The 19180-nt window shown below is 45.1% G+C and overlaps 1 protein-coding gene across 5 annotated transcripts in view; it reads right to left on the reverse strand.

Annotated features, from left to right (window-relative positions):
• Nucleotides 1-19180, reverse strand: part of PDZD2 (PDZ domain containing 2) — a 237416-nt gene that overhangs the window by 34865 nt on the left and 183371 nt on the right. For all 5 annotated transcript variants that reach the window (XM_080973358.1, XM_080973357.1, XM_080973359.1 and 2 more), the window contains 7 exons: nucleotides 7292-7412; nucleotides 6325-6470; nucleotides 5814-5933; nucleotides 5100-5214; nucleotides 4396-4469; nucleotides 3375-3600; nucleotides 746-863 (listed from right to left, as the gene is read on the reverse strand). In XM_080973358.1, coding sequence (XP_080829484.1) covers nucleotides 746-863; nucleotides 3375-3600; nucleotides 4396-4469; nucleotides 5100-5214; nucleotides 5814-5933; nucleotides 6325-6470; nucleotides 7292-7412 — 920 coding nt within the window. The remainder of the gene's footprint in view (nucleotides 1-745; nucleotides 864-3374; nucleotides 3601-4395; nucleotides 4470-5099; nucleotides 5215-5813; nucleotides 5934-6324; nucleotides 6471-7291; nucleotides 7413-19180) is intronic.

Raw genomic sequence — 19180 nt, forward strand, 5'->3', positions numbered from 1 at the left:
CAATGCGATTCCCCTAAGCCCTGTCCTCTCTCTTGTTTTCTCAAACTTATCTGACTATTAAGAGTCAGTGTGAAGTTACCATTAGATCACAGCTGTATGAAATCACCATGCCCGAAATGCCCAGGGCCACCGGGAGCCACAGGCAATGCAGATTCCATGGCTCCCAACATGAGAAACTTCAAGTGTGCCTGCTTATAACAGTCTCTAAAGCTTAACAGGCAGGCTGGTGAAAGCCTTCCTCACCACTGCCAAATAAAGTTTGGCAGCAATTTTTTACTTTCTTATGTTTATATCCCTGTATCAGAACCCAGGGTGCCATACCACCACTTAGACCAGGTGAGGTGCATGGAGGCCACCAGGCGCCTTTGTAATCCCAATGGTATCACTGGGAACCAATTTTTCGAACCAAATATATAGGCATTACAGTGGTACCTCAGGTTAAGTACTTAATTCGTTCCAGAGGTCTATTCTTAACCTGAAACTGTTCTTAAACTGAAGCACCACTTTAGCTAATGGGGCCTCCTGCTGCTGCCACGCTGCCAGTGCACGATTTCTGCTCTTATCCTGAAGCAAAGTTCTTAACCTGAAGCACTATTTCTGGCTTAGCGGAGTCTGTAACCTGAAGCGTATGTAACCTGAAGCCTATGTAACTCGAGGTACCACTGTACATTGGGAAAACCAAAACAACCACACCCATGTTGACAGGACACTGACATCAGCATAACAATATTTGTGGTTGACTAACCTTAACCTTCCATCCATCTTCGCCACTGATCCTGGGGCCAGGCTGTGGATATAAATTCCTGGAAGGCTGTTCTCCAGAGTGAGACAGCAAACACCAATGCCCAGCCCAACACCTGGTTCTGAAACAAGGAGCAAAGATTGAGCACCGCCATTTATTGCAATAATCACAATGGACACTGGCAATTATTACGGTTTGTTCTTTATAGGCTACTTATAAGACTGTGTATATGTTAATTAAAAAAAATATGATCAGGGGGTGCAAAAACCTTGCCTTAACAGGTCACTGGGTGCTTTCAGATTTGTTTGCAAGGGAGAATAGGTAAGTTAGCTATTTAATGAGCATATATACCAACTTTTTTGCAGGTAAGTGGGATGATGTTTTTCAGTGATTGTCCCATCACTGTTCTTATTGCAAATGGTCTGGTCTGTTAGAGGAAGCAGGTTGGTTGTGTGAGACTTCCCAATCAGTTACAATGATGCAACCTGAATTTGCTGGCATGTGATTGAATTTCCCGTGAAAGCAGCAACAGTTTGGAAGCACCCTACTAATCCTACCAGTTGAATAAAGTCTATTATCCTGGACTTTCCCACAGAATAGGCCTTCTGGAAGCTGGTGGGGGATGAGAGAATTTCACAGAGGTCTATTTAAACATTTGACTTTATGTTCATTTCTTCTCCCCCAACCCCCCATCTGTGCTTATGCCCAAGAGCAAATTTAAATAATAGAAAGCCCATTACAAAGTCTTTCCATGTCAGTTTCCAATGTGAACATGCAGAGTCCTTACTCCCAAGCTTTTAATAATTGAATGGACTCTCTCAATGAAAAAATGTCACTGCTTCCAGTGAAAATTCTTGACAAAAGTTGACTAGGGGTTACATGAACTATAAATTTAAACCAGATTTGAACTGTTTTCATTCACATGGCTTGTTTGTTTGTTTCTTTATTGGATTGGTACTTGTTGTGTTTTTTCAGAGGGGTTCCCAAAGCAGCTCACTACATTTATAAAAGGCTATCATTCTGTAAGAACGATCGCTTTAAAAAATGAAACTCACAAAGGGACCCATGAGGAGGAGGACTTGGAAAGGAAGGACAAAATAAAAGGGGAACAGGGTGAAAACCTGGATTTTAGCAACTCAAAACCAAGACAAAATAAACACAAACAAATAAGGGGGGTGAAATATACTCGGAGTTGAGAGTGGATTTCATGCTCTTTATTCAGCTCATAGTGGTGAGGAGGAATGGAAGTTCCCCCAGAATGTCTGCTTTATATACATTGTTTACACAATGGGCCCCACATGACTGGCTAATTCCGGGATTCACCTGTAGGCCAATCAGGCTGCGGATTCACTTCCACCTGGAGCTGGATTGGGTGGTTCCTGTGGACCAATCAGACTGCTGCATTCTGGATCCTATTGTTCTAGGACCAATCAGACTGCAGCATTCTGAATGCGATTGTTCTAGGGGCAATCAGACTGATGCATTTTGGATCCTATTCAACTCAGTACATAACAAGGGGGAACCTTTCACACATGAATAGTGTTTACTTCCTCTAAGCGTGGAGGTGAAGAGTCAACTCTGCAGCAAGCATATGATGGTGCCCTTCAGCTAAGTTCCCTCACATAGGTCTGCTTGTGGTAGGGGTGGGATTAGTTCAGCCGCTACAACACAGAAACAGCTCACACAGCGAGGTGTAGCTGCAATGTTAGCTTTCTGGCAGCAGGGGTCGCTGCCACTAACTGGGAAGGAGAAGGGGCAAACAGACAGTGAGGTCAGAGGTTTGCGGGTGCAACGGCAGAAGCACTGCGTTGGCTCTGCTGGTGCACCCTCACAGCCCCATATTTCCAATAGGGGGCAGCAACACTGCTTCTGGGAAGTTAGCATTGTGTCTCCACTCCCCAGGTGAGCTGCTGCTTCTGGTACAGCAGCAGGTATATGATGCTATTTCTGCCTGTCTCCCTTGGCTTCCCCCACAGAAGGTTATTAATCTTTCACCACTGATGTGGTATGGTAAAGGTCAATGCGGCTGAATGAGGTTGCATCTCTGTCTCCCTTGCTCTCCTGGCTCTTTCACACAGAAGAGCATTTGGTCTTCTGTGGTTTCCTGGTGGGTTCACCCTGCCCCAATTCAGGGGCGTCATTAAAATGTGAGCCTGCATTTTCACTTAATCCAAGGCTTTACCCTTTACAGAGAAAAGCATGTGATTGAAGAAGAAAATCTGTTGCCAATGACATGTTTGTGATGGATGAATTTGTTAAATTTGGCCTCTCTCTGTTTCTCATTTTTCCAATCCTAACTTCCGTTCTCCACACTTCCACAGCAGTTTGCAATCCGAACTGCAGCAGAACGGAGACTGCTCTGATTGTGACGAATACAGGTCAGAATGGAAACAGCTGTCTTCTTACATCCCAGCTGAGAATGTGCTCAGAGGCACTGGCTCTGGTTGGTAGATCTCAAGGTTAAAGTAAAAAATCAAGCTAGATTCCTCAAACTTTAAGTCTGCCTGCTCTAAAGTAGGCACAGTATCATTACCGTTTTTTGGTTCCCCACCCTCCAAAAAGCCCCATTGCCTACAAGGTTTCTGTGATCTTCCACAACCCTTTGTAAATAGTAGCCAAAGTTTCCTCAAACCTTTATTGAGCGTCACTTCCATGACGATCCTGTCCTTGGGACCAGGCCCCTTACGATTTGCAGGGGAAACATCTCCATCTTCGCAGCCGGGTAAAGGAGGTCCTGCACTGGCAGTAGAGCTTGGGGAGCTGGAACGGCTCAATAACGTAGGCGTTGGACATGGAGTAAGGCTTGGGCTGCGAAGCCTGGTTCGTACTGTGAGGGTCACCACGCCTTTCTTGAGTTGCTAAAGAAGCAACAGCACAGTTTGTTATGTTTACCATTGTGTTTATTATTCTGAATATATTTATTTCCCATTTTTCTGTCATCATGGAACTTAAGGTGGCATTATTATCCCCTGATAAAAACCAAGGCCTAGGACTGACATCTAAGTTAATGTTGCCACTGTGATAGGTAAAGGTAAAGGAACCCCTGACCATTAGGTCCAGTCGTGGCCGACTCTGGGGTTGCGGCGCTCATCTCACTTTATTGGCCGAGGGAGCCAGCGTACAGCTTCCGGTCATGTGGCCAGCATGACTAAGCCGCTTCTGGCGAACCAGAGCAGCGCACGGAAACGCCTTTTACCTTTCCGCCGGAGTGGTACCTATTTATCTACTTGCACTTTGACGTGCTTTCGAACTGCTAGGTTGGCAGGAGCAGGGACTGAGCAATGGGAGCTCACCCCGTCACGGGGATTCGAACCGCCGACCTTCTGATCGGCAAGTCCTAGGCTCTGTGGTTTAAACCACAGCGCCACCTGCGTCCCGCCACTGTGATAGGGAAACATAAAAACATAATGTGAGATCTAAGAAGATCCCTACAGGATCGAGCCAGTGGCCTATCTAGTCCAGGATCCTGTTTTCCCAGTGGCTCAGGGGAAACATGGCTCCTTGCTCATCAAAACAAAGCCACCATGTGATGAAACTGAGATCCAGAAACGTAAAGGGCAGCCACGGAAATAGAATATTTCGGGGAGAACCCATGTTTCCACTCCAGGACATCATCTGCTACTGCTGGAAGGTCCCACCTGAAGTTATGTTACCTTAAACGTTTGAATGGCTTCCTGGTGAGTCAGTCCTTGCAAGGACTCTCCATTAACTTCTAGGAGTTCATCTCCTAGAAAGGCAAAACAGGCATTAATATGCAGACAGAAGACAAAGTGCTTATCCTGAGAAATATGAGCAGGCTCCCTGGTGTGTTTCTGGTTTATTGTCATAGAGTTGGAAGGGCTCCCCAGAGTCATCTAGTCCAACCCTCTGCAATGCAGGAATCCTCAGGAATCCATCACTGAGAGGGGTGCCATTCAGCGTGCCGCCCACCTGGGACTCCCAAGCCTACCCCGAAGCCAGCAGCCTTCCCCCCTTCCCCTTTCATTTTGACAGCTTGGGGGAGGCTTGGGAGTCGTGGGCGGGCGGCGGGCCATTGCCCCCTGCTCCCAGGCTGCTTCCTGGGGGGGGGGGGAGCCTCCCCTGAGCTGTCAAAAGGAAGAGGGAAGGGAGGAAGGCTGCTGACAAAGCGAAGCAGCTCCTCCCCGCCGCCCAGGAAGCAGCCTGCCATGAGCGGCTTCCTTTGCCGCCATGGGCATCTCGCCCCCTGGGACACTCACCCTGCCATCATGGCCCCAACCCTGGGTTGACAGCATGTGCGCTGCTCCAGGTGCCGGAGCAACTAGCTATTGCCTCTGCCTGCAGTGTATGGCTTCATAAGCTGAACCGGCAGAAATCTCTTCTCTTGCGCTACAAATACCTTCTTTCAGTCGGCCGTCAGCAGCTGCAGCCCCATTGGGGAAAATGGTCTTCACAAAGATGCCCATGCGTCCCCGGGCAGAATCCTGCCCTCCCACAATGCTGAATCCAAGACCCTGCGGAGTATGGGGAGGAAGAGGGTGGAGAGGAGACGAGTGGAAAACTGAAATGTTAATTCATCTTAACCTTACGAGAATAAGCGGAAACAAGATTATCAGCTAGGTTGAGCATCCACTATGAAAATTGGAATGGTGTAAAATAGGAGATGTGAGATTTACCACTTTTTTTTCAAAAAAAAGGGGAAAGCATTTTTACTGATATTTTCAAGATGTATATAAATCGGAGCACATACAACAAAACAATGAATAAACAACAACCCAAACCAAACCTGGAGCAACGAGATACCAACTCAATTGTCAGAAACTATGTTTCAGTCCAAGCAGTTTAAATGTGCTGGTTATTAGTACCAATATGTGGGCCTAAATCATTCCAGTGCGAACCATGAGTTTGCGGTGGCACCATTAAAGGCACATGCCTTTAAAACAGCACCCGCATTTTCGAATTGGCGCAACTGGTATTCCCAGAAGCTACATTTAAGGGCATATATAAAGGTAAATTAGCGTTAAGATGGGAATATAAACTGTAACTCAGAATTCTATTAGTATGCTTAAGATTGACAGACACTAGAGACATTCCTATTTGCAAATAATCTTACCTTGCCTTGCCCCTTCATCAGGACAATGTTGGAAATAATAGATGGCTGGGTGAGTCGCCACGGGTATTCAACCTGCGCAGCACTTAAAGAGCGAGTAGATTTCTTAACAATATGATATTCCTGGGCAAATAAAACAACCACAATATTTAGAAATAAATATGTTGCATCGCATTTGCCTTTTCCCAAAGAAGCTTTCTTTCTTTCTTTTAGTGTTTGCTGTTCCATGTCTCAAACATCTGGCAATTCTACGTCTAGTCTTTACTTTGAATTCACTGATTTAAAATTTGTGTGCGTCTTCAGAAATCTTTTTCTGGTGAGGTGAAGTACCTGCCCTTTCAGGGAGGTATCAACCCAATGCATGTCTCCAATACTCTCTCCCTTCTCACCTCACCTGGATGCGCACCTGAAGACAAACAGGTGTCCCTGTGTTTAGGAGGGGGGAGTGTCCCTTTTCTTCTTTAACCCGCAACAATGAAAACTGGGACTGACAGTAAACTGTGCAACCCCTCACCTGTCTGGTTCCTGTGTCCAAATGCTGTGGGAGAGAATGTTTTCTCCCTCCCCGGGAATATTTCATGGCTATTTCATAATTCACATCTCCATTTTCCACTGTCAACTCGTCATCTTCGCCTACGGATTCTAAACGCGTTGCCGCCCCTGAGGGAAAACCCAGAGATGCCGTTTATTACACACATTTCAAAGCATCTTTTAACATCTGTCAGTTGTGATGGAATCAGGTACACTGCTTTTAACATTTTGCATGCACATTCGGAAGTGATTGATGGGTAAATTTCCTAAGTCATATAAACAAATGATGATAAATTTTATCTTCGTCTCTAGATATATATAGAGACACACACATCCAAGTGGGTAGCAATAATTTGTCCCAGTAGTCAGATGCAAAGCACCATTCTCAAAACACTTTCAGAGCAGAGTCTTAACACTTAGACCCCGGTGTGTTTAAAGGGTCGCAGTCAAAATTAGTATCAAAAAACAAAGTATGCTGCATATACAGCTTATAAGATTTAGGACTAATCTCATATTATGAGTTTCAGCCTGGCAAAAGCAGTTTATTCTTAAAGCCAGCACTATCTCTCCAGGTTCTTAGGCAGAGTTTTTGCTCATCACCTATTTTTTACCTGATTATCCTTTTAGCTGAAGGTGATGAGGACTGAACCTGGAACATTCTGCATGCGGCAAGTGTGCTCTGTCCCTGAGCCATGCTCCCTCTCCCAATGGAAATCATAGTTGGTGGACGAGGCCAGAGCATTGCCTTATGGGTTAGCTCAATTGGTTAGAGCGTGGTGCTGATAACGCCAAGGTCACCGGTTTGAACCCTGTATGGGTGCATATTCTTGCATTGAAGGCTTGGCCAAATGATCCATTGGGTCCCTTTCAGCTCTCTGATTCTATGAGAGCCTTTCTTAACTACATACTCTAAAATCTTTTATTCACCCACTCAATGAAATCAACTGTACCTTGGGATCTGCTCCTGTACTTCAATATCCCACTTCCCAGAGTTGGACTCTGACAGTTTTCTTTGGGTCCCTCTGCACCAGTAGGATCTGCAGGGTTATCTGGATCTGTCAGATCTGGCTCCTGAAAACAGAAGGAAAAAGAATCCAGTTAAGTTCTTGGGATGGTCATCATTTCCACAGTCGGGTTAGCCATTATCCTAATGAAGCAAAAACAAAATTAGGCAAAGTCGAATCTATTGCTGTGACAAAGTTATGCAGAGGCTTCTAACCATCCACTTGTTTCTGTCCTGACACGGGGTTTCTGCAGTTTAGAACGCAGGAGCTTCATCAGAATGAGGAGTAACATAATCTCTGTACTTCAGTTGTACTTTGAGTCAAGGTGAGGTATGAAGCAACGATCGAAATAATTGGTACATGAAGCTGTGACTGCACTTTGACTGTAGCTCGGTCTCTGTGTATGATTATAATGTGTGTGAAAGAGTAAAAAAACCAGCAGTGCGCTTAATCCTCATCCACAGCCTCAACTCATGTTTTAGACCAGGCCTGTCTAACCTGATCAGCAACTCTGGTCTCTCCCCGTAAAAAAAGCTGACCAACTTCGACTCACCCTCCCCCCAAAACGCTCAACAACTCTGGTCAATCCAATGGGTAGTTCACTGCCAGTTTATTTATAGTGGGAGTAGATCGCAGTCTCTTATAAATTGGACACCCCTCTTTTAGACCCACGTGGCAATGCCCCGAGAATTCTGACATCTTTGGCTCATTCACAGGTTCCTTTCTACAGGCAGGATAGCTGCTATACCTTAATCAGAGCTACCGTATTTTTCGCTCCATAAGGCGCACCTGACCATAAGGCGCACCTACTTTTTGGGGGGGGGGGGGTTCAAGAAAACAAATATTATTTAAAGGGAGCGCTGAGTAGAGCTTGTATGCATCCCAGGCTCTGCTCAGCGCTCCCTTTCATGAGCCGCGTGGAGAGTGTGTGCAGCGCTTGCAGGCTTTTCTCCCTCCTCCGGAAAAAGCCCCCAAGAGCCACACACACACACTCCGCGCAGCTCTTTAAAGGGAGTGCGGCTATCCCTGGCTTATCCCACCTCTCGCAAAAGCCAGGGATAGCCGCGCGAAGCCTCGCCAGGGCAACGGGATGAAGGCTCCCTGCTGCCCTGCGGAGGCTTCGCGGGCTACCCCAGAGCTGCTCAGGAGCTTGTCGGGGCTAGCAGGGGAAGCTCAGGGAGCAACGGACAGGCTGCGTGCAGCCTTCCCGCTGCTCCCAGAGCTTGTGGGGCTGGCGGGGGAAGCCCGGGTTCCCCCCCCAGCCCCAGGGACCACACATTCGCTCCATAAGACGCACAGACATTTCCCCTTAGATTTCACGAGGAAAAAAGTGCATCTTATGGAGCGAAAAATACGGTATGTATCCACGGTGGGGAACCTTTGGCCCTCCAGATGTTGCTGAACTACCGCTCTCATTACCCCTGGAAATTGTAGTTCAACAACACCTGGAAAGCCAAAGATTCCCCACTCCTGATGTGCTATAGGTCTTGGTCCCTTTGCTGCCTTCCTCTGGACCCATTCCAGTTCATCCATTTCCTTCTTAAAATGTGCTCTCGCTCCTCTGTAACTGTTAGAAAGCAGCAACTGTCTAGGGGTTCTGCTAAACTCCCAGAGCAGCCAAAGGAAATTCTGCCTGATGATGGCTTCATATATTCATTCCTCCTGCGTGGGAAATGGATTAATTACTTTGTACTACATTAAGGATGGCATAAGTGATCATCCTACACTGTGAAAATTGAATTGTGACGATGTCACACAATCATGCTATGGGCCTGTGGCAGGAATAAACTATGTACACTATGCTCCACAAATTGCAAAATATCTCCTGCTTCCTACATTGTTTTTTGTTTTGTTTTGTTTTTGTAATTAAGTTAGATCTTTATGCTATCCTTCAGTTAAACATTTCCAGTTTGATTCTAATTTGATCTCAGTTGGTGGGAAGGTCCTTACAAGAAGGAAATACTTCTGTTTAGATTATTATGGCATGGGGATCTTCAGTATGATACAGTGGAACCACAAAAGCCTCAGATACAGGCAGTGCTGGATTTATGTATAAGCTAAACAAGCTATAGATTAGGGCCCAACTCTCTTGCTCCCCCCAAATAAAGAAAAAAAACTGGACGTACATTTCCAAAATAAGATAAAGAAAAGAAAACAAAACCTACATGCAGCAACAGTGTTTTGTGTTGTGTATGCTCCTATGATGTAAGTAATGGGCCCCGCCTGCTAGCCTGCTCCCTAAAATATCACTGGTTTGCTCCTTTCTATATATAGGGTGCCTACATTCTGCATGGACCGGTTGCATGCAACATGCGCAAATGGTTTTAGATACCTATTAGGTCCATAAATTACCACACAGCATATATTCAACACAAAAAACAGCGGCTATTTGTTGTTGACGAAGGACAGCTGGACATATAAAGGGCCCCATTACCTTCAGTAGCTAAGGGCCTCATCAAAACTAAATCTGGCCCTGGATACAGGCTAAATTGCACGTTAGGAGGTTCTGCAGTGTGATGGTTTTTTTTTTAAAAAAAAACCTTAAAGGGCCATGGCTTAGTGGCAGGACATCTGATTTGCATGCAAGAAGTCAGTCCCATGTTCAGTTTCTGGCATCTTCAGGTAGAGCCCTGGGGAGCTGTTGTCAGTCACTATAGACAGTATTGAGTTTGAGGGATCAATGGTCTGACTTAACATAAGGTGGCTTCCTAGGTTTAACCACTGTGGTGGGAAGGGAGCAAACTGGCAAAGGGCAATGGCACTGGAGAAGAGGTTGTTTAACCATTCCCCGCACTATTTTCCTGGTTGAAATCTCTTCCTTCCATGTGAGCTGCTGATACACTTTCAGGGCAAAAAAAGAAAAAAAGGGGGAGATGATCAAAATGTGTAAATACACAATAAGCACAGTTTCAAATTATTTATATTAAGAAAAATACAAATACATAAATACGCAACACAGTAGAACCTTGGTTCTCAAACAGCTTAGTTGACGAACAAATCGGAACTGAACGCCGAAAACCCAGAAGTAAGTGTTCTGGTTTTTGAACATTTTTTGGAACCTGAATGCCTGGTGTGGTTGTCGCCTATTGCTTCCAGGGCGCCTGCGCCAATCGGAAGCCGCGCCTTGGTTTTCGAACATTTTGGAAGTCGAACAGACTTCCAGAAGGGATTATGTTCGAGAACCAAGGTAGCGCTGGATCCATATCTGCAAGAACCCTATGTAGCCAAGATAAGAGAAAATCACTAGGCAGCACAATACAAACTCCCAACCAACATAAAAGCACACAACCACTACAACCATCTACCACCTCATACAATATATCTGCCAGCCAACAACGACAGAATCATACCACACATAACACACCCCAACTCATGGCAAATAACCAATCAACACTGGTAGAAGACACAAACAAAGAGCAGCATCACCCTTGTGTTGGTTCTGGAGGTGACCATGAACTCAGTCTTTGGGGGGGAGAAACCTAGCAGCTCCACTTTCCTCCTCTACTTCAGCACTGCAGATGTGGCTGGTCCCAGTCATCTGCCTCTGGAGTGGAACAGTAGTCTGGATTGCAAAATGGGCTGCCTCCTACTGGCTGATCACTTTCAGCAGAGAGCTGCAAGGCTCCCACTAGAGACATGGAATTGCCATGCTTCATTCATTCATTCATTGTTTACAGAGCATCCACATGCTACCATCGTCCAATCATCGTCCAGTTGAATTTTCTGGGTGCTGTTCCATCTCTTCTCAGATAACAAAAACTCAACGTTTTCCAAAAGAAAATAATAGCAGCGCAATCTCCACAGATGCAGATGCCTTTAGCATTTCTCTTCCAAAAAAATTCAAAGGGTGGATAGTGAACCTATCACAGCTCAGGACACCTTCAGTATAATATCATAACATTTTAATCTTTTAATTATCACTAAAATACTTTTTCTGATTATATATTTTTGAAAGAAAGAAAGATTAAAAAACAAATTCTTTTTCAGTCACTGCTGTTAATCCTGTTGCTAAAATGGCAGTGAACAAAAATGTGTTGTTTTTTTAAACACACCTCAGCACTATTGTAGCATAGTGTCATAGCACCACAGTAAATTACTATTATAACTCTGTGGTGTTCTAGTGCCACACCTTTCTTTCGCTATATATAAATATTTTAGTGTTAATTTAAAATATTGATTTTTTAAAAAGTAAATAAATGGGGGTCATAAAAGGCACCCATCTCAAGGCTTATAGTACATGTGTGCGGAATTTCAAGTGCCCCCACCTACAAGCTCTACGTCATGCCCATGGGTGTGAGTGGAATAAAGCAGGGTGCACAGTTATCTATTTTAGTTATTAAATTTGTATCCCACACTTCCTCCCAAAGGAGCCCAGGATGGCAAACCCACAAGCGATAAAACATCTAAAAACAATTGCAGTATAGATCCAGGCTAGGAAACACCTCTCTATAAAAGGTTGGTTGGAAGAGGAAGGACAGTGATGTATTGGGTATATAAGGGATTAGATAATCTGTCAGGTATCCTGTCCCCAAACTACATAAGGCTTTATACACCAAAACCAGCACATTGAACTTAGTCCGGTAGATGCTAAATACTCTGAATTACGTTCTGAAGTATGATGTTTATTTATTTTAAAGCATTCTAGGCCCACTTAATTTCCCAATGGAACTCAAACTGGCTTAACCAATCAGATCGTCACAGAATAAACAACAATAGCCACCCCCACCCCCCAAATTAAACCCAATCAGAACATGCATGTAAGAAGCAAAACAAAACTCATAAATTCCAAAACACTAGTCAGAAACTCTCGACAACAAAAGGATCATTCAGTCCAATGGCCCTTTTCAAAAAGCCAGGTCTTCATCAACCGCCTGAAGAAATATGATGATAGCTCCTGACTCACTTCGCTCATTGGGACACATAGGGCAGAAGATTGGGAGACCACCAGTAGGTGGAGCCAGAATAAAGAGCAGGTAGAGTTATAAGTAATTCTAGTTTTATTCGCCATCTTCCTCCCTGTTGAGGACGAAGGACGACCCTGAGATTAAGGAGGAGGAATCAGAGGCAGTGCCACCCACTGGATTGGAGGTCAGTAAGAAGTCAGGAATTTGAGGAACGGCTGAAGGCAAAAGTTGATGAAGCAGTGCCTCATTTGACATAATGGACCAGTTCTAATGCATGACTACTTTTTCCTCTTCGTCTTCTACAAAAGACACACAAAGCATCTCATACAGGTATTTTACAATGTTCTAATTGGCGTGCTGGATTATTTGCTTTGTTCCAGATCTCCATAAAATGAATTATTATTAGGCACAAAAGTAAGGTAATATACCTCTGATAAAACACTATGTGGTTGTGAAAAAAGGATCAGGGGCATGAAGTTTATTGTACACACTGAAGCTTTTCCACTTTCTAAAAGACCCAGATTTCTTCCTGCTTGGAAAATAAACAGAAACTCTACCCATTAAGCTTGTACAAATTTCTCATGGGCCCCAGTTTGTAATCCTTGGCTACAGAAAGGAGCTGTGGTGCCACAGTTCAATGAAAGCGCAACTCTTGTCTTATTCTCCCAGCCACACATGAATGTAATCTTTTTACAGACTGCCCCTCTGCCAAAACAGTAACCATGCCATTCTGGGTTCCCTTGCTTTCCAGGAAGTGCCGCTTATTCCGCTCTGAATTCATATTGCTAATTGAAAACAGTGTTTCCCAAACTGAATTCCAGAAAATTCAAGCTGCCAAGGAAACCCCAATCAGGGGTTCCTGAAAGAAAAGTTCAGTAACTGTGGACAAACTATCTGAAAGGACAATTTTGCATCACTACTGACCGTTCTCTTCAATATCTGGCTGCAGACAGTTCTTGCGCACATGTAACACTATCAGTTGCTGCACTTCTGTTAGCAAAGCCATGGTTTGGCTTAGCACACCATCCAAACCGTGAGCCATGACCAATGTTTGTTCTTGGTCTACAAGGTCCACCATTTGAAGGACTGTTGGAAGACAGCCCTCTACTTTAAAGCATCCTTTATTTCAGGGATGGGGAACATGTGGTTCTCCAGGTGTTGTTGGACTACAACTCCCATCATTGCTGATCTCTGACCATGCTGGCTGGGGACGGTGGGAGTCTGGAGGGCCACAAGTTCCCTAACCCTGCTCTGTTTAAACAGGGATGTCCTGTTTAAGTCAGATTTAAACATAAGGATCCATAAGAAAAGAGAGCAGGGCTGCTGAATTTGCTTCTCAAAAGTTAGCACCCAGAGAGCCACTTGAAGAGGCACACAGGTCACCTAGTCTTGCCTTCCCCATTATTGTGAGACATACTATACATCTATTTAAATTATAGCAATGGTTTCTAAATTTGCATCTATACATAGAAATTTGAATACGGAATTTTTATGCAAATCTTGTCCTCTTTTCTTGTGAGGCAAAGTGGCTGCCCTATCAAGGGAAGCCCTGCTGTAAGCAAAATGATCTCAGCAGGGTAAAAGAGTGAGGCCTTTAAAAGATCCAGTAATGTGTGACTATGCCCCCCGGTTTGAATGTCAATTACTAATTCTGGGGGGCAGAACAGAAAGCGGAGTTTGCGGGACAAAATGGCACCAAACCAGAACTTTGGCACCAGTTTGCGGTCAATCAGACAAGGTTGGTCCCCAGTTTGAGTGCCAGTGACTTACTTTGCAGGGGGGGGGGCAGTGTGTGTGCACAAAATGTGGGTTTTGTGGCACAAAACTTTGGTGCCTCTTTGGAGACCATCAGACAAGATTGGATTTTTTGGCATTAACTTGTGACCCCGATTTGCTGTGTAAATTCCTCAGTTTGGGGTGGGGGCATGAAACGCAGGGTTCACGGCACAAAACTAGCACTAAACTTTGGCATCAGATTGGGGGGCATCTGAAATTTCGGGGCCACGCTTTAGGCGAACTGCCTTTACATTGCCTCTTTACGCTGCCTCCTTACGCTGTGGATTCCCTTTTAAGAAAGTGCATCAACAGTTTTCATTTTGATGAGGTTTTAATCTTCCATAAGGAGGTAGTATTTTTTTTTTAAGGCTATTATGTTTCTAAAGAAATAGGATTCTGGAGGCTGAATCAATGTTATTGCAAATCTAAGACAGCTGATCTGTTTGCTTGCTTCTTTTCCTCCTCCCTTCGCAATATTTCCAGTAACGATCTCAAAGGTGGAGCCAGCTTATTTCTATAGCCGCCACCACTTCACCCAGTTGTGCCACTAGGCAGAAAAGCACATCTCAAAGCTCATTGTTCCATGGGTCACCAACTCTTTGTTTGCATGTAGGAGGTCTCAGGAAATACAGGCTTCTAAGTGGCCTCTTAACAGTTCTTAGCAAGAATCTTTTAAAGTTCGGATTTGTTTACTTTGCATTTCCCCCTATTCAGAAAACCACAAGGGCAGTTCCAGCGATTGAACATTAATCTTGCTTTCCTTTCTAAACAGGGGATGCCATGTTTATCATTTGTCCTCAGGTAGAGATGCAAAAACAAACATACAGGCATCTTACAGTATCATCCCTTTTGTCAATCTCTGGCATGCAAGTCTACCACCGATTTTTTATTTTAAGGCTCTTGTGTTAACACACATCTCTGTTGGGTACCTTGGTGTGTGAACCTGCCACCCACTTTTCCCTTTAAACACACCTCCTACCTAAAGAGAAGGGGAATCTTTCCCCAGAGATAAACCAGGCAATGTCCTTGAACGTTATTGAATTAAATTTTAATATGGCACGTTCACATATGAAGGTTCCCAAAAGACATGTGTGCAACACTTAGGGGTCATTCAGCCTTCCTTCTGTGCCATGTTTCCAGGCACAGGTTTGGGCTTTAAAGCTCCATGTCTGAGGATTTTTATTTTTGGTCCCAGTGCTTTCCCTGGGAAAACCTGCATAAAAACTGGGAAAAACTGTCTGCAGACAAATGTCGGCTCCCTTGGCCTGTAAAGCGAGACAAGCGCCGCAACCCCAGAGTCGTCTGCGACTGGACTTAACCATCAGGGGTCCTTTACCTTTACCTTTTTGGGACGCGGGTGGCGCTGTGGTCTAAACCACTGAGTCTCTTGGGCTTGCCAATCAGAAGGTCGGCAGTTTGAATCCCCACGACAGGGTGAGCTCCCGTTGCTCGGTCCCTGCTCCTGTCAACCTAGCAGTTCGAAAGCATGCCAAAAAGTGCAAGTAGGTAAAATAGGTACCGCTCCGGCAGGAAGGTAAACGACGTTTCCGTGCACTGCTCTGGTTTCTGTGTTCCATTGCACCAGAAGCGGCTTAGTCATGCTGGCCACGTGACCCGGAAAAACTGTCTGTGGACAAACGCTGGCTCCCTCGGCCTGTAAAGCAAGATGAGCGCTGCAACCCCAGAGTTGTCTGCAACTGGACTTAACTGTCAGGGGTCCTTTACCTTTATCTTTTTACAGCTGAATCGGAGCACATGGAAACCGACTTTTCCATGGATATCTGCTCCAATTCAGCAGTAAAATGCAGGTTTTCCCAGGGGAAAGCACCAGAACAACAAGCAAAAACATAAAAACCACTCCAACACAGAGCATTAAATCACAGAGCTGTGCCTGGACAGTGCAATGCAAGAGGGAGTGTGGCTGAGCCCTTCCTTACACATGACAGTAATTCTGATGGCATGATCCCACAAAGGTTGGAAGCAAATAACACCAACACACACACACACACACACACACACACACAACTTTGCAAGTTCCAGTCTCATCTAGGTATGCATGAACATTCTTAACTTTGACCTGAAATGGTGACGTCTATTCAAGCACCTTCAAGAAACTAGCTAGAACCTTCCTCTGTTGCAGTCTCTCCTTTCCCTTTCCCTCCCAAGGGCCTGGAAGGGGAAATCCTCAAATCCCCAAATGAAAAGTAATACTGTTTGCATCCCTTTCTACATTTGAACCTCCAGGCCAAAGGTTTTCCCCACCCCTGATTTAGATGCCGCAATCCCCACTTGCAGCTCTCCATTTAATCCATGCCAAGGCATCAATGTGTAGCTCTCAGCTTCATTCTTGCCCAGACAGGACTCCAGCATATGTGACAGTACAACTTATTCAATTTTTTAAAAGGATTTTTATTTATACAGCCAAGAAAGAAGAACAATGCCAGAGGAAATAGTCCTATGTAAACTAACCGCATATAGCTTTAGCACTGAGGACATCCCTTTCATACCATCAAAGACAACAAAAAATATGAAAGAATCACTCCCAAGATATTTTTCTGCCTGCCTTTTGCACTGTTCGTGCATGATGCGCTCAGAGGAAAAACCTGCAATGTAGCACATTACTTTCCAAAGTATTTGATCTAAAGGCCCATTTTCAAATTATGTAGATGATGCTTTTTGAAGCACAGCATGTCTAAAATACATTTTTAACAGAGCCCAGTAGAGTTCAAATTGCAGTCAGCTGCAGTGTTTTTGCAGGAAAGCAAAGTGCAGATGCGATAGAACCACACATCAAGTGAAATGTTATTATATTAACAACAGCTAGATTGCAGAGTAACATTAGCGTTCATTTTGTTTTAATATCTTGTTTCCAAGATCAGGTATTTCCACTAAAATTGATTGGTATATCCATGTGGCCTGAAAAGAAGGAACGGAACATTTGAAGTCAGCATATTTAGGGAAATATGCCTCTCTGGGTAGGTGCATGCTGCCGCACATGCATGCCTACCAATGCCCAGATGAAACATGGGACACCCGTACCCAAATCTTGACCCAAATGTCCAAATTTGCCAGGATGTTGAGTCTGCATGCAGCTTCCCTGTGTGGTGAGCCTTTGAGAGCAGCAACTCACCACTTCTAAGCTGGAAGTAGGGAAACTTCCTTCCGCTCCATGGGCCAGATCCTTATCAGGATCAGCCTCATAGGTCAGCTTTGACAGGTGTGCCTGGAAGGGCAGGTCATTGTTTCCGCAGGAATGCTGCTGCAAACCTCCGCCAGAATCAGGAAAGGGCTTTGCACTGGAATCCACTGTTGAAATGGTGTCCATGCAGACCTTGGAATCCTGCCGAACTGAGCAGGATTTAACCCCCGCTCATCAGCTGATGATTGGGGGTTGAATCCTGCTGAACTCACCTGTACCTGCTCCACACAGCTAATGCAGGATTTCGCTGCATTCTCCTGCCCATCATGAGTGATGTCAGCTGATGGCTGGGTGGGTGTGGTTTGCGGAATATGGTCTTGCAAGTCAAATTAGACCCCATTGGTGGGCCAAGACTGGCCCACAGACCAGCTATTGCCCACCTCTGTTCTCAGTGAAGTACCCTTAGGCCATATACTGGCTCTACCCGTGCAGGCTGGCCAATGAGACGAGTATAAAAGGGGTTCCTGTTTCAGCTGATGTGAAAGACTTATTGAGCAAGAAGTCCCTGTATGCTCTCCAAGTGAGGAACCGTCCCACAACAGATAGGCGTGTGTGCAAGACAACAGAAGAGGGAGGGGAAATTACATTGCAAAGTCAAAAGTCCTTGTGCTGGCACCACTGGATATCACCCAGGGTTTGTTTATTTACGTATTGGCCTGAATATAAGCAGCACTTTGTTTTTCCAAATTCCGATTGTGAAAAGTTAAAGTGCGGCCTATATTCACAACCTTACGGTATCGCTGCTGAAACAGCTGCCACGGGGGTCATCGGGGGTGTGGGACAATGGCGCCTGTCCTGACCGTGTCACCCAAACCTCCGCCAGCAAAGTGTGGCCGCTCCCCCACCCCAGGAAGCAGCCCGGGAGCGCAGGGCAACAGCATGCAACCCGCCCGTCACTCCCAAGCCTCTGGCTTGGGGAGGTAGTGACAGAAGGCTGTAGTATCAGGAGGCAGGCGCACAGTGTGCTCAGAACCAGCACTGGCTTGGGGAACAGGGTGCCGGCCACCCCCAGTTCAGGGCAGTAGAGCCAGGAGGCAGGCCACACCCACAAATAAGCCTTGAATTTTAAAGGTGCATCTTATTTGTGGGTGCGTCTTATATTCGGGCCAATATGGTATTTAGCCTATTTCCATGGTGCGATTTTGCTAAAATCCAGGGGTGTCTGAGGAGCCCGTTCTTTGCAAACCTTGGTTCAAACTATGCTGTCCCGCAACTCCCAGAATAATGTGCAGATCAGGAAGCCGCTACCCATTGGATTCCATGCTCTTCCCAATGTTTTCATGCATTTCTCAAGAGACGGTGCACTTGGTGGAGAGAGAACACATTTTGGAAATGTGTCTTTTGTGAGAAAGTAGTATTTAAATATGTGTTTATTACAACAACAACAACAACAACAAAAACCATGAAGATTTTCATAAAACTCAGATCAAAAGTAGAATAGCACAGACTTAGAATCGTAGAGTTGGAAGGGACCACAAGGGTCATCTAGTCCAACCCCCTGCAATGCAAGAATTTTCGGCCCAACATGGGGCTCAAACCCACAACCCTGAGATGAAGAGTCTCATGCTCTACCAACTGAGCTATCCCAGCTTGGCTTGTAAATGAACACATGGAAAACCAACATAGGATGGAAATAGACTGAGTTCTCCACCCCTACCAAAAAACATAAGCAGTTTATGGGCCACTCCTCACACAAGAAATGACATTTGAACTTTAACCAAGGATATCTAGTTTCTGTTACTAAAAGCAGGGGCATTCCATCTCAGCAGGCCCATGTGAACGCCATGTGCAACATTCAAAACACTGACAGGCAAGGAGAATTCGCTCCATAAATTTATATAGGAAAACAAGCGTTTCAAGACTACAAGAACAGCTGCAAGGGAACTTCTAACATCGTGGGTGTAGACATCCTAGCATCAAACATTTGGCTCAGTTTGCATAATTAGGCAATTTGGC

This window comes from Podarcis pityusensis (assembly GCF_964106645.2).
Source record: "Podarcis pityusensis genome assembly, chromosome: 11".
Lineage (NCBI taxonomy): Eukaryota > Metazoa > Chordata > Lepidosauria > Squamata > Lacertidae > Podarcis > Podarcis pityusensis.